The sequence below is a fragment of the Synchiropus splendidus genome, chromosome 1, assembly GCF_027744825.2.
Source record: "Synchiropus splendidus isolate RoL2022-P1 chromosome 1, RoL_Sspl_1.0, whole genome shotgun sequence".
NCBI lineage: Eukaryota > Metazoa > Chordata > Actinopteri > Syngnathiformes > Callionymidae > Synchiropus > Synchiropus splendidus.
Window position 1 is genome coordinate 37,263,238 of NC_071334.1, and position 20,564 is coordinate 37,283,801.

Consider the following 20,564-nt stretch of genomic DNA (forward strand, 5'->3'; position numbering starts at 1 on the left):
GTGCTTGGCTCCCATACCTAGATCTCTGGACTCTCTCGAGACTTGGACTCCAGCATCAGTGATGACTTCGTAGGCAAACTGAATGACTGTGAACTCCCCATCTCGCGATAATATGCTGCGTGCCAATTCGTGCAGCACCAGCCTGGGTGATGCATGTTTTCTTCCCAGCAAAGCTCAGAGTTCGTTTTCAGGATGCCGCATACATAGTCTGTGCTTCTCGAGAAGAGGCGGACGATGCTCATCAGCGGAATGGCAGCAGGACAACTAACAATAACTGAGAGAAAATAAGCCCCAACAACCTTCCAAAAGTCCCAAAACAACTTGAGGACTGAACAGTAACTATGTTGTTACTTCCAACATGAGACACAGTGGGATACACATACCAAATCAGTCACTAACTCAATCTGAGTAAGCACTAGTACTCTCCCATCCAGTCTTTGTATTTTGGCATGACACTTAAGACAGGACTCTGAAATGTGAAAACAAAATCACAACGGGACACAATCACAGCTGCAGCGCCTCAATCTGCTTCTTTTCATTGTCTCTTTGATGCAATGATGCTAAAAAAATTGACTACAAATGGTGCTTAACTATTTATAGACATTCCCATGCATTTTCCTGGCAGAAAGAAAGACACAGACAGACATCTACATTGAAATGTAAATTTACTGATCAATGAAATCTCAATTCATTCATCCCAAGAGCCATTTGAAATGTCATTCACTACTGACGCATTTTAACCCAAAGGTTATTAAAGCAGGTTTTGTTTAAGGCAATTATCTTCAAAATATTTTTTCAGACAGCTTAAAAATGTATGTATGTATATGACATGAATGATTGAAACCATCATGTCAAAAATATTAAACAAATGGGACAGTGTTACCTAACCGGTAAACAATTAGAGACAGTAATCACTGATCTGAGGAGGAGTGATGTTTAATCATGTTGAAATTGACAATAAGCATTTTAATTATGCCGTTCAACAATGCAGTTTTCCTTGTCATTTCAAGCCCTGATAAAGCACACTGAGCAAGATTTGATCTGCTTGTGCGTCAGTTTGGTAAAATATATTAATTATCACATATTTCTAATTTTGTTATTATTATTTAATCATTTTATTTTGCAAACATTTTCAGGAATTCAGACTTTTTAAAGGAACACGGGTAGCTCCTGTCCTGTGAGCAGTCGGTAAGTTGAGGAGGGCATCGTCTTCAAGTGTATCTGCAAAAAAAAGATAAAAACTCAAGTGAGCTATACATCAACACAATAAAGGGTATCTCCCAGACGTCCCATCGTTTTTAATGTGAAACTTAAGATGAATCAATGTTGTAACTACCTGAATAGAACACATTGAAAGCACTGGACTAAAAGATGTACAGTCATTTTTCTTTTTCAATTTTGAGTTGCTAAATGTGAGGAAAACAAGACTTCGGACAGTGTGAATGTGTGACTGTATCTTCAGACGTGTCAAACTGTCACTTACTTCGCCAACTGCATTCGTTAGTATCTGGATAACCTTCTCATGTGGTGTAGCAACCACACTCTGCCCGTTAATTTCAATGATGCGATGTCCAACTCTAATGCCACCTCTTTCAGCGATCCCACCGCGCATTAGACTGGAGATCTGTATATTCGACATAAAAAGTGAATCAGAGCACCAAAATACTGTAGGAAAGATTACAACAACACTTAAAAAATGATTTTTTTTACATTATTTTATGTGGTGTAAGATCTCTTCTTTCCAAGTCTTTTTCACACGCATGTACACCGCAGGTGGGCAGACTTTTCAGCTGGTGAGCTATGTTAATGACCAAGTCATCCGACTTAGGGCCGGGTCGGATTGGATCTAAGTCAAATGCCATTCAAAATAGCAAACGCTGTTTGATATTTTTCTTTCTGCAGCAGGTTCAGAAAAAAGGCTATTATTTATTTGGTGGCTGGGACACAATATGCAAAGCATACTCCAAGTGCCAGAAATGTACTGAAAATAAAAAATAAAATGTAATTCAACCTGATGTACTTTTGGCTTAATAATAAAACAAAAAAGGAAAATGACCTTACATTTCTTCACATAACTTTCCACAGAGGTTATATGGCCACAGCTGCTGGTGCATGACTCCATCTCACATATGCGCGAACCATCTACATAACGTCCACCCCTGATGTACACTTATCCCTTGCATGTAAATAGCTATCACACTCACATACATTCAGATTTCTGAATCGCTCAGGAGATAATGTATAAGAAAGAAATACACATAAGGTATGTGTCCTAAGGTATGTGTTTATCGTGTATATCAATGAGCTCCTTACCCTAGATCTGAACAGATCATCTGATCATATAGCCAACAAAAAAAAAAATAATAATTTCACCTTACTAAAGCAAACAAACAAAAACATTACTTAACATAGACTTACAATGCCATCCTCTACGGTGAAGCCAAGCTGAAATTTGGAGTCTGGCCTTCGGATTATTGCCATGGTGACTGGTGGACAATGGACGATATTCATCTTGACGTATCTTTGGCTTTTTAAGTCCTTGAACACAAAGGAAGAAATGCATTGATTAAAATGTCTACCAATTTATTATTAAAACATGTTCAGGTTGCAGGGTCAATGGCCAAAGTGTCGATTTTCCTTTGCTCGTCTACCTTCTCAGGCAGAATACTGTAGAATAGTGCTGTTCGCAGGACAAAACAGGATATTTGACTCAAGAGACATTCTGGAGTAATTCTGACCCGATGGTTGAGCCATCCCAAGTGGCCTCTTTCAATTGAGAGGAGTGTCGCTGACTTCAGCGTGTCTCTCGGATGACCAACCTCTTCTCCTCTTGAAGCAGGCAACTGTGTGGCATAAACTCATTCCAACTCATTCCAGGTTCCGGAGATCACCGGCAAAACCAAAGGTGGAGGAGTGTGTTTCTAGATCAACAATCACTGATGTACTGACGTGATTTTTCAACACTGCTCTCCCTCTCTGGAGTGTCTTATAGTGAACTGTAAGCCATTTTACTCCCCGCGTGAGTTTGCTTCATTCATTCTGGCTGCTGCTTACATTCCACCAAGCGGGGATGTCCACGAAGCTCAGCGTGTGCTCGCGGATCAGGTCCTGCTTGTGGAGCAAACTTTCCTGGACTTTCCCCTGTTGTTGTGCTTAGTGACTTCAACAAGGCGAATCTGAGTGAGGAGCTTCCCAGGTACAGGCAGGTTGTAAAATGCCCCACCAGAGAGCAGTGCGTGCTGGATCACTGCTACACATTGCTGCAAAACTCTTATACTGCCCTCCCTCGAGTTGCACTGGGACTCTCTGACCACTTGTTGTGAGGCGCATGAAGAACTGGACGAGTGATGCTGTAGAGGAGCTGCAGACTTGTATGGAGACCACAGACTGGGAGATGCTCAGGACTGCTACCAATAATCTGGATGAGTATACAGACACTGTGACTTCATGGATCAGCTACTGTGAAGAGATGGTGAGTTATACAAATGACAAACCTTGGTTCACAGCTAAACTCAGCCAGATTAGACGGGAGAAGAAGGCAGCTCGCAAGAGTGGGGACAGGAACTGTTACAAAGAGTTGAAGTATAGGCTTCAGAGGGAGCTGAAGAACGAAAGCCGTATATTCTGACCAACTTAGGCAGCAGTTGACTCGCCAATGACTCGGCTGCAGTGTGGAGAGGGCACAAGGTGGTCACAAACTACAGGCCAAACTCGCTCTTGCACAGGACTTGAACAACTTTTACTGTCTCTTCGAGCAGCCACTTTGCCCCAACTCCTCTGTGGTCTCTCCAGTCCCCCTCTTTGACTTTACAGCAAAGGACAATGCTGTCTCTTAGTGACACAACTAAGACGAATAATGTCACTGAGACAGCAAAGATGAACACAGTCACTGATGAGCCACCCCCTCCCCTCCCCCCACCTTCTCTTGACATCATGGAGCAGTCCGCTCTCACTCAGTTCAGGAAGCTGAACCTTCGGAAGGCTGCGGGTCTGGAGAGAGTTTCCCCTGCCACCCTGAAGCATTGTGCTACTGAGCTTCTTCAATCTGTTCCCAGGATCACAGGACTGAATGACTACAGACCAGTGGCACTGACATCCGTGGTCATGTCAAGTCCTTTGAGCACCTGGTTCTATCCCACATGAAATCCATCACTGCTCCCCTCCTGGACTCAATGCGGTTTGCCTACTGAGCCAACAGGTCTGTGGACGATGCAGTAAACCAGACCCTTCATTTCATTCTGGAGCATCTTAACTCCCCAGGATCCCCTATGCCAGGATCCTGTTTGTGGACTTCGGCTCTGCTTGAAGACAAGCTTCACCAGCTAAACATGCCTGACTCCCTCTGCAGGTGGATTTATGGACTTCCTGACCAGCCGGAGTTAGTGCGTGTGACTGGCGACGACAGTCTCGGACACTCGGACCCTCAACATCAGGTCTTCTCAGGGCTGTGTTCTCTCTCCATGCCTCTTCTCCCAGTACACCAACTGCTGCCCCTCCAGCCACCAGTCCATGAAGCTTATCAAGTTTGCGGATGACACCACCATCACCGGGCTCATCTCAGATGGAGATGAGTCGGCTTACAGGAGGGAGGTGGAGCGGCTGGTGTCCTGGTGCAGCCACAACAACCTGGAGCTCAACGCCCAGAAGACAGTGGAGATGACCATGGACTTCAGGAGACGTGCAGGTCGGATCAGAGCCGACCCTTCTCACCCTGCTCATGGACTATTTGTCCATCTTCCCTCTGGTAGAAAGCTACGTTCGATCCAGCTCAGGCAGAGGCACAGTCACAGGAATAGGTTCCTCCCCTCGGCCGTCAGACTATTGAATTTGTGATCAGCCTTTGATGTTTGTGGGTTATTTTATTTTATTTTGTTGACAGCACTTTATTCCGAAGCACTTTCCTGTGGGATCGCCACTGACCATGGCAATAAAGTTGATTCTGATTCATACTGTACTGCATACATATGACAAAAGAGTCAAAGATTCATCACTTCCACTTCTATTATTTGTTAACGAACAATCAGATCATTTAAGTTTGTTTCAAATATGAAACAAATAACTGTATTTATGTTTTATAGTTCAAAACACTGCAGGGCCATCTCATAAACGAAGAAGGGTACAAGCATATTTTGGCATTCATGGTTCAGTAAAATCCAAGATTCCAAGTACTTCCATACAAAGGCAGAAATAATTAAAGGCATAGCTTACCCGTAGGATGTTCTGGCAGGTGGAAATGGGTAGACCCACCATACTGGTCCCATTAACAGACATAATACGATCTCCGATGCTGAGTTCTCCACACCGTTCAGCTGGGCCGCTGTGAAGGAGGTTTGCTACCACCACAGTCGGTAAGATTGATCCCCAGCCTGATTCCACAATAGCCAGGCCCAAAATCTCTCCAGCCGCTTTAGTGATGATGACCTGAAAGACACCTGTGTTAACCTGTTGCCAGTGGGATGGTTGACTCAAAGGAACTTTTTTTGTTTGATGTGTTAAAACAGAATGATGGCTGCAAACTAACATACAGTAAACACGTTTACCCGTATCTTCGGTTCTTTTAGGATCCTTTCCATGATAGAGGTGTTTTTCCTCCCTTAAAACCCCATTCAAAGTGAGCCAAAGAATAAGGATCACTTACTCTGAGGGGAAACCCTGGAGAGAGGGCAGGGTTTTTTTGACTAATCAAGCACACCCAGTCTAATCAATCAGCTGAATCAAGCTGCACCAGACTCATGATTAGTGAAGCCACATTCGCTAGTTGGATTGGAACAAAAACCTGTCACTGCGGTCCTTGAAGACCGGTTCAGACACCCTGCCTTAGAGCCCATATCACATGCTTCGACACGGTACACATCTTTACTAAAGGTAAACACGTAACCTATTCTGGAGAGCATGTCACATGGATTTGAGAAGAAGGTGTAATACCTTCCTGATAGATTAAATTCTCGCCATATATCGACTTTTGCTATCTGTTTCTTTAATCATCATGCGTGAATGTCTTTGTGTAGTTTAGATGAATAAAGCAACAATTTCAGTTTCTGCTGTTGTTATAAGGTTGATGATTTTTTGGTGATGCATCTACAATCTAATTTACCTCCCATTAAAATGTATCTTCGCTAGTATCATGAAAAAAAAAACTAGCTTGTTTGATATGAAGATGAAATGTGGCATTTATAGCTCAATTTCTTCTGTTTATGATCCTTACTGTGATATGGATGTCTTGTAGTAAGCAAACATCTCTGCCTGCTTGATTTGGAAAGAATTTTGCTGCATTTGACTGGATTGAGTAATTCAGAAACCCGGTCCACATACGTGCAGATTACATTTTTGTCTTTCAGCGCCATGGTACTTTGTTTATAAAACTAGCCACATTTACGGACACTGGCCACACCACTTTGTAGTGATACAACATTAGAGCCATTTCAGTGACAAAAAGATGGACGCAGCAGGAAGCACATCCTGAAATATGCAGACAACGCAACAGTTGTGAGCCTCATTCAGGATAACAACGAACTGGCATACAGGGAAGGGAAGTGCGACATGATGTGGACTGGTCCAAGATGAACAACCTGGTCCTGAATGTTGGCAAAAAAAAAAAGAGATCATTGTGGACTTCAGGGGATTGATACCCAGCCACACACCTCTACACATCAACGACACCCGTGGAAGTCGTGAGAACAAGGTACCAGCGGGTGCACATCACAGACAACCTCAGCTGGTCTCTCCATATCTCTGTGGCAAAGAAGGCACAGCAGCGCATGCACTTCCTGCTGCGGATGAGAAGAGACTTTCTCCCCCCTCCCATTCTGATCACCTTCTACTGAGGGACCATTAAGAGCCTGCTGACCAGCAGCATCGCTATCTGGTCCGGGAACTACAGGGCCCCAGACTGGAAGTCTCTGCAAAGAGAGGTGAGGACAGCGGCGGAGACCATTGGGACCACGCTCACCAGCATGCAGGACCTGGCGGATAGCCGCTGCCTATCCAGAGCCCACTGTATTCTCTCAAACCCCACCCACCCGCACCATGGACTGTTCTCCCGTCTGCCATCTGGCAGAAGAACAACCACATTCAGGTACGGTAACAGGTATGTCTCCCTGGCCATCAGACTACTAAACACAAAATAGATGTAACTACCTCCTATTGTGCAATAACCTCCCCAGCTGCGACAACGTTTCAGTTTTAGTTTGTTGGTACATTTTACAGATCGGTCATTTGGTTGTTCAGTTTCTGTTTCACACCTTACTTTACTTACTTGCACTAATTTTGCACTTGTAATAATGCACCCATTAGTATTTTTGTTATTATTTCGGATCCGGAAGCCAAGCAACAACATTTAGTTGCCAAGGTCTCACTGCTGTGTTTTCTTTGTGCAATGACAATTAAAGGAAGTCTAAGTCTAAGAATATTCAGGGCCTTGCCCTGCGGGCCATTTAAATGTTGACAGTCCCAGGAAGCTCCACTTTCTACCTAAATAATAATAACAATAACAACAACAATAATAGCAATAACAATAACAACAACAACAATAATAATAATTTACATTTGGATGTTTCAAATAGAAAGTGACATTGCTGTATATAAGCACAGCATTAAAATAAACACAGAAGAAAATGGACAACCGCAAAAACAACAAAACACAGATAAAAAGAAGGCAGAAGAGGAAAAGAGAATAAAATGCCATATGACACTTATATTATAACGGAATCAAATATACGCAACAACAAATCCAGTATGACAACATTACATAGAAGTCATTATGTAAAAAGTTCTTCTTTTCTTTTAAATCTTTTAAGAGACTTAAAAGAAGCCACAGACCTAACCAGACACAGCTCCTCAGGCAGACTCAGAACAGCGACAGTCATAGGGATCTACCAGAAGACCTAAGACTGTCAAGCATGTCAGAGAGGCCGAGAGAAGCTTTAAAAGTTAGTTTTAAAAATTTGAAATCAATTCGAAAATGTACAGAATGGCAGCTCACTGTTCTGATCAGCCCCTTCATTTTGTCAGTTACCAACAACCGTTCTCAAAAACGTTTTTGTTTGGTCAATATTCTGTTTGCACTTGTTAGCTATACACAGCTCTGGCTTTGCGGATGTTCTCTCCAGTGTCTATAGATGACCTTTACCTATAGTTGGGAAATTCAACAAAATGCAAGGATTTCTGATTTTGTGCTGTATGGTTGCCATCCAACTGGTCATGTTGTCCAAGTCGGCTCAAACAGAAGCTTAGCCTTGGGAGTCTCAGAGTGGGAAGTATTGCTGTGTGTCGTCTGCATAAAAATGGAATGAATCATTGTAACTAGTTAAACTCTGAGTGAGGGGAAGCATATAAATAGAAAATAAAATGGGACCTGAAACTAAATCGTGTGGCACAACAAAGGTAACATTTGCTGTACAGGAGGAGCACTTTTGCATGGTGACCAACTCAGTCCTGATGCCAAGGAGCGAAAACTGTTGTATAACACTGTATGTATACAGTGTGTTGCTGTATTTAGTTTAGAACCAGGGTAGAGCCACTCAAATAAAAACTTTGGTGTCTCTCAGAAAGTTTATCCATCTCCACTGGAGCTGCTGTCACTCAAGTGGATAGATGATTTTGCCACAAACTAAGACGCCAACAAACTACTCTTGGGTGAATAAAAACAGTGAACCTCATATTACCCACAACAAGAATGAGGACACCCATAGAAAAATCTGCATCTCAGTGGATTACCTACAAGCATCAAACCTGAAGGTACTTGTGCTCATCATGCATCAAGGACTAAACCCTTTCTAGTCCTTGTCAGTCCTTCAATGTAAACGGCGCACACTCTGCGAGGCAGCACATTTCAACATTTCAATTTGATGCAAAGATGCCTATGGGATTTGATTAGTGAAGAAAAAAAGATTATTGGTCCCCTTTACATCCAGCAGCTGCCTTATGAACAGTTTAAACAACTACTTAGTTTATGTCTTACCTCTCTGAGGTTCTGGGAGTCTGAAAAGTGGACCAAGTCTCCATTGTAGAGCTCCTGACTTTCCAGGTAGTCACTATATTCTCCAGGCCTCAGATCACTAGCCTTGATGCCGTGCGCCTGCAGGAACTGCTGATATGCCACTCCGAAAGCCTGACCGATGGATTGAGCAATTGTTTGAGCCTGAAAGGAGAGGTGAAGAGAGGGAATAATTTTCTTCAATTGTCTTTATCAGAGTCAGCAAATAAAGTGTCACGGTAACATGTAGCAACAGTTGCAGCATCATGGCCTTCACTTTTTCCACAGATAATTAGATACCAAAAGCAAACATTTCTTTTACATCCTCACTAACTCTTTGGAACGAAAGCCTGGCAAGTTCAACATTCAGGAGTAAACTTTATCAGTTACCAGATGAAAACTGGGCCACAGAAGTGCCTGCACGGAAATCCGAAGAGAATCTTGTTCAATGGGAATTAAATTGCTGGAGGTCGCAGAACATCAAAAGAAAGGCAGCAGCAATGATGCAAGCATAATGTGAAACTCACTATTAGAATTTCACAGACAAATCCACAATACTGAGAGATAAGCAAGAACTCTGACTAACACATCTTAAAAAACTCAGAGCTAAATCAAGAAGATTTTTAAATTTTAACGGTCTGACTAATAAAGGACATCTAATATTAAGGCCCTGTTCAATTGTCAGTGTGCATGTGCAGTTATGCACTTTTTTGAGTAACAATTAGTATTTCAAAACCAGTAATCAGATTTAAGATACTAAGTCCAAGTCATGGTGTGTGGTGCTTTTTTTGTTATTTTCTGGGAGTACAACATTTATATAAGCTCTTTTCTGCTGTGTCTTGGGGCACAACATCACGTGCAGGAAACAAGAGACACTTTTTCTTCATTCATCATTTGGGCAGCTCATGCGCCAAGCTGCAAAACACAAACATAAACAGTAGACAGAGGATAGAGTGGTGGTGGTGGTGGTGGTGTCGTTGGCTGACATAACATACAGAAGAGACCCGAGTTTGCAAAACGCTTAAGCAAGGCAGCATGTGAACAAACAGCGCAGGAAAACATCATGTTGTATGTTTTCTACATACCGGTATATCTGTACTGGATTTAACAAATATCAAAGGCTGATGTGAAATCTTTGTAATTACATGGGTTTTTAGGATGATGTTTTAACTGTTGTCAAAATTTCATGTTTTCCTGACTTCCGCCTGTGGTCTTACACTGTTCTTTAAATGCCTTATCTAATTAATAGACAATCATCCGTAATGGTAAAAAAAAAAAAAAACCCCGCAAACTGGATCAGAGAAATATTGGTATCAGCAGAGATTAGAATCCAAGTAGAATCTGAACTCCAAAAATGTGGATTGGAGCATCCCTACCAGAAGTATAGAGATCATTACAGGATCTGTAGTACATAATATGATCACAAAGGTCAAAGAAAAGAGAAATCTCAAGCGCCAGGGACAAGGCCGAAACCAAACATTTACGCATATGAGCAAGAAATACCATTGCCTTCTCTGGGCCAATGCACATTTAAAATGGACTAAGGCAATATAGAAAACTGGTCAGTGGTCAGACTAATCAAAATTTGAAGTTGTTTTTTTGAAGAAAAAAAAAATAATACACCGCATCTTAAAGATGAGCGGGATCCGCCATTTTATAAAACCTCACTGCAAAAGCTGTCCCTTCACTTGAGGAGTTAATGATAAAAAATTAAAATCACTTCAAAGAACCAGCATCTACAAGTCTGTTTGGAGTGCCACTCACGTCTTCCGAGCAGAAGACATGGCAGATCATGAGGCATTTCTTCTGAGGCCCGGAGGAGGGAGAGGAGGAACCTCCATTCTGTCCTTTTCGGTTCCTGCGTGCCATCAGTACTACTATTTCGCCAATGTCAGCAATGTAGGATATCATCTGCAAAGCGTGGTCCATCATGGCTTCCTGAGGGGTTACAGGGCGTAAGGAGGAGGATCACAGTGGTCATAATGCATTGCCTGGGAGATCTCACCTGAGTGTCAGCAGAGAGAACCTTGATTCTCTGGGTTGAGATGAACAGGTCCACTTCTGTCATGGGCTGAGATTCTCCTTCTGGAGCCTGAAATCGAATTATGATTCTGGTATTGGAGGAAAAGACTTAACCAATCAGGCGCCTGAGCATTTTAAATGAAATACTCGACTTTGATGACCGTATTTCAAAAGGCTGTAGCTGAAAAATGGTTAAAGACGAAGGCATATTGTACATGAGAAAACTCTTCAATATGACTCAAAGTTCCTGATCGGAGTACATCCATTCATCTAATTTGTATATTATGATGTCGCCTAACTACAACGTTGTTGATGCCCAGACTCCATCATTATTCACTTATTATTATTATGTGCTTCCTCCTGCTGCTTCTACCATGTCTGCAGCTATTTCTGCGATGACTGACCACTTTATTTAGAATCTAAGTCAATCAGCAGTCGCTGTCTTGAGCCTTGTTTTGTTCCTACAATCTAACTGCAACCTCCCTGGTGTCCAGGACAGGGAGTGTTTTTAAAAATCAATTTACTCAACAACACCAAAAATGTTTCACACATTGAAGTTACAGACACACATTGAGGTGTCCAGCACCTGCTTGTGAAAAGTAGGAACTATATTTGGCACCATATTTGCAGCTTTGCTTGTTAAATGAAGCAATATTGCAACATTGACACTAAGAGGGTAAAGCTTTTGAAGATAAGTCAACCTTGATGCGGTCCACTGCTTCCTGAGCCTGCGACATCCTTGCATTTGTCGACGGGTTCCTGTCTGACTTGATCTGAGTGGAGCCGAGATACTTGGCTCCAAATATGACTCCATCCAGGAGATCTTCAGGGTCACAGGGACCAGGCACTAAGAGGCAAGCATAATATTATCACAATGTAACTTATTCATGTGGATCAGAATTGTTACTTAAGAGACAGTGCTCACCGTCTTTGTATGAAGGCTGCTCATCAGAGCTCTGGAGGAAAGAAAACACAATATTGGTGGAAAAAGATAAACCAATTAAATTCTTTATTCTTTTATTTATTCTCTATCACATGTGTTTGACACACTACATTTTGTCCTGAAAAAGCTGATCCGCTTTGTGAAGAAACTAACCACTTAACTAGTCAGTTGTGTTCTCTGCATTACATGTGAATAAACAAATGTTCATGTTTAATATAATAGTTAATTATAAAAGTGTAGAGATGAGCAATTCAATGTTTTACATCTCTCTTAAAACTCTTTTAAAACTGTGTTCAACTGTGTTCTGTCCCCTGACAGACAGCAGTGCCAGATATATTTTGAGGTTGAATTGTACCATCTGTTTGATCTTTTGTCCTCAATGTATCTTATGTCTCTTAAAAGTTAACCATAACTTTGGACCATTTTGCCACATTTCCTGGGTGCCATTGAAAAAAATATTCCAAATAATGTGCATACTATATCATTATTATAAAAATAATAAAAAAAGTCAATAATTACACAATTCTCTCTCCAAAAATGGTTGTTATTCATTGACATCATTTAATGCTTTTGCAAACCGAGTGGAGACTTGTTGATGGTCCCTAACTGACACCGTGTTGCAGCGATAGCGCTACCTGACTATTTGGGGACACAGCTAAGTATGTCACTGCCAATACGGTAGGAATGGGCAATATGAACCACAAAAAAGGTATCACAATAAATACATTGTCATTCTAATCCATGTGTTGTACATACTACAGTCTGTCTTGAAATTGTTTGATAATGAAAGTTGTTAGTGGAGTTTGTCTCCAACATCATTATTCGTTAATGTTTAAAATATAATGGTTAACTAAGTGTAGGGATGAGAAATTCAATGTTTCTCTTAGTTGTGTTGGACAGACTGCTTGACCAGTTTTATTGAGGGGTTAAATTGAGTCTGCTGTGTTTCATGTCTCTTAACTCAATTATGGACCAGTCTGGACACAGTTCCCAAATGTAATTGAATTACATCTAGTAACTGTGTGAATTGAAATTAATGATCATCATTTAGTCATAATTTCTATTCTCGAAATCATGAAACTGTCAGTCCTTTGTCTTGTGTGAGGAAAAACCTTTTCACAGTTCTCCCTCCTACAATGTATTTTTTCCCCATTGGCATCTTGGGTCTTTTGCCGAGTGTTGCTGGAAATTCTGTGTTGAGTCAGGAAACTTGTTTGGTGTGCATTATCTAAGAAAACCAACGATCCAGACTCAGAGTCTACTAATGCCCTCGTTTGTGGGTTATTTATTATTACTTATACTTATTACCTATTATTACTGTACTATTTTATTTTATTTAATTTTTGTTTTTTGGTCATGATTGCAAGTTATTCCAAAGCACTTTCCTAGATGGCGGGATCTTCACTGACCATGGCAATATAGCTGATTCAGATTCAGATTTTGAAAATATAAACTTTGATCATGAACAACATTCGTTGAATGGTGAGAGGATGAATTGTAAGAATACATAGCATTATTGTAAGACTGTGTACCTGCTCACTGCGGTGTGCAGCCTCTTCAGCTGGGGGCTCCTCTCCAAACTTCATCCACACTGGCTCTGGATATACATCTTCAGGCTGCGAAGTGACTGAGTCCTCTCTCTGTTGTTGCCATTGACTTCGGTCATTGTTATCCCTGAACTTCCGGACATCCTTCTGTCTGCAGGACACAGAGACAACAGCATCCCTGTCGCCCCTTTGGGGCAGACAGTCAGCTTGTGAAGCGCTTCCGATCTCGGTGTACGCCAGCACTCCCAGGTGGTCCCTCTGGTGGCTCTCAGGGAAGAGCAGTCCTGTGGTTTCACTGATGTTGTCCAATAACAAGCGGGAAGAACAACCCTCTGGCTGAGATTGGTCCGGATGCTGAGCATAAAACGGTGGAGCAACGATGCTGTGGTGAGGCTCCTCTGCCATCAACTGGAGTTGACCGAGTAGTGTCTGAATGCGGGTGTGATCTACATCATTTGTTCCTGGGTTAACAAACTCATCTTCAGATTTTAGCATATTAATTGGAAGACTATCATGTGGTTCCACCTGAGAATATTCTATGTTCCAACTTTCTACCTTGCTCGTATTTTCATGGACCAGTCCTGTGTCAGCTTCCACAAGTTTCTGCTGGTTCAAATCCACAAGAACATTACCAGCAAGACTTGCCACTGCTGGTCTCAACATATCCACGTTGTCAACGGATGGAGGGAAACCGGAGTCCTGAACATCTTCTGAACAGCTGTCAATGGAGGAGTCCGACCTCCAGTCTAATGGAGGCTCTTTTGGGTTGTAAGAGTCCAGATCCTCCTCCAACCTTGAACTGTTTACTTTGCTGGTTTCTTCAACAGAAGTTTGGATGGCTGGACATGAAGACAATGACTGAGCCATCTCAGAAGACAGCTTGGAAGGATGAACATTCTGTGATGTGTTCATGTCTCGCTAGGGTAATCAGCACACTGTCAAAGAACCAGAGTCATGACGGTAGAACAAGCAAAACACACTGCACTGAAGCAAACACATTGCAGAATCAATTAAATGCATGAACGCTGTGGTAACAAAATGTTTTTGCTGATTGAACATTAATGTAGGATTGCTCATGTGGTGCCTGCTATTGTCGGTGGTCAAGTGGTTAGAGTTCCTCATTGGGCTCAGCACGACCTGCGTTTGATTCCTGATTGTTCAGGGTTTCTGCCAGGATTTTTTTACAGTTGTGGTGGAGCGCACTCTCCGCCCCCTCCTCTGAATTGGCGACAATAAAAACGCTGGTTTTTAATCATGAGAACTAAATTTGCCTCCAATCCAAGCTGTCCTCACATTCGTCTCTTCATGTGCCTGGCTGGAATGCGCAACTTGAGTTCCACAAGCAACAGATTCATGATCATGTCCACTTCCATGTTGGTTTATTGTATGTGCTCTCCGTTCGTTTTGATGTTTCTACTTCGTTTTAATAAACGTGAAATTACAAATATTGAATTTGATTGTGGAGATAAAAATTCACAAATTGAGGATTCAAAACTTTGCACAGAAATGACTATTGTGTTACCTTATTTAAAATATTAAGTTAGAATTTCATTTTTTAATTAGACAAGGCATCATTTTCTCTATTTTCTCCAAAGATAATTTGGATTTTGACTGTAGACTGCAAAATGAAATTAAAGACACCATTATTGTGTCAAATGGTGACAGTGATGAAAAGATGATTTCATGAAAAAGTACACCTTTCCTAAACATGACTACAGAAATAGAAATATATCAAACAGTAGAACAAGATCACATGATATGATCTGTGACACAAGCAGATACTAATTATCCCGAGATAACTGTTATCTCGGGATAAAAAAAAAAATAAAGTCATGCAGGTCACATCCAAAAAAAATAAACACATGCATGTCACTTCCAGGGCTCCGTACTTCAAAGCTAAATGTTTGAATAACACGTTTAGGTCATTTGAAAAGTTATTAAACTCCGGCGACAGAACCGCCAGTACTTCGTAAAGACAGACTTGCACATGAAGCTGGATCCTGTATTTATCGGAGTGCGAAACGCAAATGAGTTAAAATAGAAGCCACTAGCTAATTATCAACCGTGCAATGTATTCGCTCAAAAACAGGATTCATACAACGGATTGTGACCAACATTCACAGCCTACCTGATATTTAAGTTGAGCTGGACTTTCTTGGCAGTCGAATAGTAGTTGGTGCCACGACGTAGAACTTTGGGTGTTGGGGTTTTGATTCTTTTCCAAGAGTATAACTTCCCTACAAACAGTCATAATAGCAAGCGACAGCCAGGTTCCACATCAATCCGTCATATCCATATGAGAGAATTAGGTAAATTGAATCGTCTGAATCGATCTTATTTTATTTTTCCCTCCTGGCAAAGTCTAGTCGCCGCTTCCTTCTGCTTCTTTTTCCTTTTTCTTCTTCCTCTTCTTCTTCAATGGGGGTTGGCATTCAGATAAGATGCACTACCGCCCCCTCCTGTACCGAAGTGTGTACAAGACACCGCTTACACCCAATCTATTATAATCGATATAACAATACCCCTGTATTCCTTAGAAATCCCAATATTATGTTTACAAGTTCCTTTTTATCATTTTCCACTAGCTCCCCGTGTTTCATATTATTGACATTTCTTACGGACATGCATGACTGATTCCTCGTCCTTGCATTCATCATTCACATCTTCCGATTATTTTCATTGTTCTGTTCATTGCACGGAGACCTAATCTTATCCTTGAATGCTGTGGTGAAGTGTACTGTTATGTTTATTATTCAACAGATTTTCATCATGGGAACGTCTTCTTCGCATGGCTTTCAAGACTCACACATTCAGCATGTGATGTGCATTGTAGACATTTCTCACACATAAAAAAAAACGTCCACCCAGTAATAATTGCATGAGACAGATCAAAATGCACAGCTAGACTGAGAAAGAGGGAGAGGTGAGTGATGCACGCAGTGGGGATGCACGTGTACATGAGACAACACGAAGCAGGTATCACACTAAAGGCCTTATTCTATTGACAGCCCTAATTTCAGAACAAATTTATGCAGAATCGATTTGCACTTCTCTTCTCTTTTCAAATTCTTCCGTGCACAAACTGCTAATTTAACAGATGTATTTATAAACCTTTACAAATAATCACAACTTAAGTCTTGCACACTATTTCAGTGGTTTCCACAGCCACCACTGTCCAACTGCTGAGGTGCACCTGACACTAACCTGCCAGTCTTACACTATGGGTTGAAAACTGGAGAGTCCTGCCTTTGTTCCATATATGATATGTAGCTTGATTGTAGCTTGACTGTCAGCAACATATATATGAATACATACTGTCAAACAAAGACAAGGTTCAGCAGTCCACACAGAGTCCACACTACTCAGGAACCAAGGGATGACCACCCAAAGCACAGAAAAGGTTCAGATAATGCAAAATAAGACATCTGCTTAGTAATCGAGAAAAAAGTCCGTAAAACACAGACAGGTCTAAGCACTGCTGCATTCTCCATCACCGATGTTCATTTGGATCAAACTAATCAGTGATGAGACAGTTCCCATCAGCCCCACCAGCCATGTCGGAAAGCGACCTCCCCACAGGAAGCCCTGAGGCATCCAGTGAATAGAGTTGCTGATGTCTGCCATACTGCTGATGATGGAGAGCAGCTCCACCTGCATCTCTCTGCGTAACTGACAGAAACTGAAATAGAAACAAACTAATCAATGTCAAAAAAGTTCCCAAACATATCCTGCAGTGCATTGATGACTTACCGCTGGCTGTTCGCACCTTCTTGCTCATAATTCTTCATCTTCTTCTTCAACAACAGCAGTATACGCAGTGACCTAAAAAAAATTACCAAATTGAGGATTCAATACTTTGCACAGAAATGACTATTGCATTACCTTATATAGAATATTAAGTGATAATTGAAATTTCCAATTAGACAAGGCATTATTTTCTTTATTTTCTCCAAAGAGAATATTCTGATTTGAATTTTGACTGTCGACTGCAAAATGAAATTAAAGACACCATTATTGTGTCAAATGGTGACAGTGATGAAAAGATGATTCAAACATTTCATGAAAAAGTACACATTTCCTAAACATGATTACAGAAATAGAAATATATCAAACAGTAGGACAAGACCACGATATGACCTGTGACACAAATAGACTGAGGACTTATCATTGAAATGATGGAAAGATGGCACCCAAATAAAGATTGTTTCGTATGTTAACTGGGCCTGAAAGTGATCTGACCTGAGGATACCCAGCAGTAATGATGTTCCCCACAGTATGTTACTGAGCAACCACCAGGTATCAGACTTGGCACGAATAAGTTTGGCGTCCACAGCCCAGGCAACATGCTCACATGGGTAGTAGAGCTGGTCAGCGACATTGGTCAATACTGAAATCCACCGCACTGCTGGGTCATCTTCCTGTAATGTCTCACACACACACACACACACACACACACACACACACACACACACACACACACACACACACACACACACACACACACACCATTTTAATATGACACAAGAGTGTGCTGTTCACATTATTTAGCATACCGCATTCCCAAGTCCATAGCTGCGAGAGTACGCCAGCATGGAGAGGTCATCGAACAGTCGAAGCACCGTCCTGCAATGACTCAGTTGGGCTGAAAACAACAGCAGACTTTTCCCAAGCCTGAGAGAAGAAACATCTGAATCTGGTTTGCGTGAGAGCGCTCCTCCAATCAACTGAGAGCCATAAGAAACAGTTCTGATCTGAAATAGAGCAAATGATACTAATTAGTACACTAATTCAGCATAAAAAATAAATGTGAGTCTTCTAAGAACTCACTCAAGCGGAGCTGCAGTTAGGCTAGGCATCGGCTTACGTAAATGTAGTTCGTGACATTCCATTGTATTGAATTGCAATTAAATTGTGGGAAACTTGAAGTATCGCGCGTTTAACTTTAAGTGCATACTAAGTGAACCATACAACGTACAGGTAGGTACATTCCAGTTGTAGTTTTTTTTTTTAGGTCATTAGCATATTTACCCACTGCAGAGTGGAAAGAAACAAATGCTGAGATGTTGTTTGTAACAAACCCGAGATATCAGCGCATAGATCGGTATCCGACCGTGTCAGACCGGGACATACAACGCCCGAATACTCACAACTTTATCTCTTCCTCTATAGGACTCCAGCGCACGAACAAGACACTCTGTATCGGGTAGCATGCTTCACACACTAACTTTCTGAAATAGACGAAAAGCTACAAAGCACATTTCTGCTTTCCAGTGAACTTTGCACTCACAGAGCAGACTGAAGCAATCGATGGGTTTACTTCTTTTGTGGGATTTGACTGGCGGTTGACAACCAGCTTGTTGCATTACCGCCTCCCGCTGGATGGAAGCGTGGATCAGTAGAGAAATAATAGTTACTGAACGTAACTTCTGTTCTATGAATACGTGCGAAGCCCTTTAACCGGCTTCGCTATTGGTTTAACCACTCCGAGGCTGCGCCTCGCGCCTGAGAATTGATTGGCTTAACTCTCCGTCCAGGTAGGATCCACCTCTCCCCATAAATCCCCCTGTTCATCACCATTCGTCTCCTTTTGGAAACTCAGGGAGATCAGGCCAGACTGTCATTTCTATGTCATACGCGCGCTTCCCTCTAACGAGCTTCGCTATTGGTTTAAAACCTCGGCGAAGCCCGTAGGGATGGGTTCCCTCCCAGCATGGCCCTCAACCGAAGGACCAGCCGAAAATGAAGACCATCTACTACAGAGTGACTCAATTCAAGGTGGCCCTGAAACTGCAAGACTGAGTGGGCCACGGACCCCAACGCCATATCCCTGAGATACGATCGGGCGAACGTAGAAGTTGATGACCACGATGCAGCTTCACAGATGTCCCACATCAAAACACCTCTGAACAAGGCAGCCGACGTGGAGATGGCTCTGGTAGAAAGCGTCTTCAATGCAACTGGAGGCTCCGCTCCTGTGGCCTCATATGCTGCAGGGATGGCTGCACAGTTCCAATGAGCTAAGCGCTGTATGAAAAGTATTTTCCAACTTTTCACTTTGGTACTGTCCAGATAGGCCGCCAGGGCCCTCACTGGACAGAACAGGTGCAAACGTGCTGCCTGCTCATCCGGATGTGAAGGAGGTGAAAAGGCTCTCAGAATGATGACCCGTGACCTAAAAGATGATCACTTTAATCACTTTAGGGATGTAAGATGGATTCGGGCAGAGGGTGACCGAATCTCCATCATCCGCAAACGACAAACACGTCTGGTTGATTGACAGAGCTGCCAAGTCCCCAACTCTTTTGGCAGAAACCAGGGCCAAAAGAAGGGCAGTTTTATATGACACCATGTCAATGCGAGCTGACTCCAAAGGCTCAAAAGATGATCAGCAAAGTCCTTCCAGGACCACTTGCACACTCCAGCGTGGGACCACAGCCCTCGCAACCGGTCTGATACTGCAAGCTCCACGTAAAAAACATTTCACAACAGGATGACGTCTGGCTGAAAACCTACCAAAGCCTTCGTGGCCTGTAGTAATGGCAGCTGCAAACAGTGTAGTGTAGTGTAGACACTGCAGTCCAGAAGTTCCTGACAGTTTCTGATCTCTTATTCGTTGCAGCAGCGGCATCATGAGACGCAACGGAGGAAAAGCATACAGGAGCCCCTCTGGCCAATGATGATGCACCAGAGCATCTACCCCCAGTGGGGGGCAGTCCACCGCCCTCAAGGAGAACCACAGGGGACATTTTGCATTCGCTTTTGTAACGAACAGATCTGCAACCAGTAATCCAAACCGGCTCCAAACAGATGTTATAATTCGAGGAGACAGTTCCCACTCCTCCATCAGGGCACCCCCTCTTGACATCCTGTCTGCTCCCACATTGAGCGACCCCGGGACGTGACATGCTCTCAGTGACAGCAGATGACTGTCCGGCCATACTAAGATATTTTAGTTATTTAATGACATTTGATAAAGGCTGTTTAAATGGGCACAATGAGTAACAAGTATGTAAGAGGGACAGCTCTTGTGGAAAAGTTAGGGAGGCCAGACGGAACATGTTGGACGAAGAATATTAGA

At 42.3% G+C, this 20,564-nt stretch overlaps 2 protein-coding genes across 2 annotated transcripts; both read right to left on the bottom strand.

The window, feature by feature from the left end:
* Positions 1-571: 571 nt before the first annotated feature.
* Positions 572-16,079, bottom strand: si:ch73-40i7.5 (amyloid-beta A4 precursor protein-binding family A member 3). Its single transcript, XM_053886553.1, has 11 exons — positions 15,615-16,079; positions 13,472-14,421; positions 11,922-11,952; positions 11,698-11,843; positions 10,980-11,066; positions 10,739-10,912; positions 8,960-9,139; positions 5,209-5,421; positions 2,419-2,538; positions 1,484-1,624; positions 572-1,221 (listed from the first exon to the last, which is right to left on the bottom strand). Exons 2-11 carry the CDS (start codon positions 14,396-14,398, stop codon positions 1,150-1,152), a joined length of 2,091 nt encoding a protein of 696 aa, XP_053742528.1. The 5' UTR covers positions 14,399-14,421; positions 15,615-16,079; the 3' UTR covers positions 572-1,149.
* Positions 16,080-16,214: 135 nt separating this feature from the next.
* pex11g (peroxisomal biogenesis factor 11 gamma) lies at positions 16,215-18,798 on the bottom strand. Its single transcript, XM_053886566.1, has 5 exons — positions 18,634-18,798; positions 18,040-18,237; positions 17,726-17,904; positions 17,237-17,308; positions 16,215-17,165 (listed from the first exon to the last, which is right to left on the bottom strand). Exons 1-5 carry the CDS (start codon positions 18,694-18,696, stop codon positions 16,955-16,957), a joined length of 723 nt encoding a protein of 240 aa, XP_053742541.1. The 5' UTR covers positions 18,697-18,798; the 3' UTR covers positions 16,215-16,954.
* Positions 18,799-20,564: the final 1,766 nt, after the last annotated feature.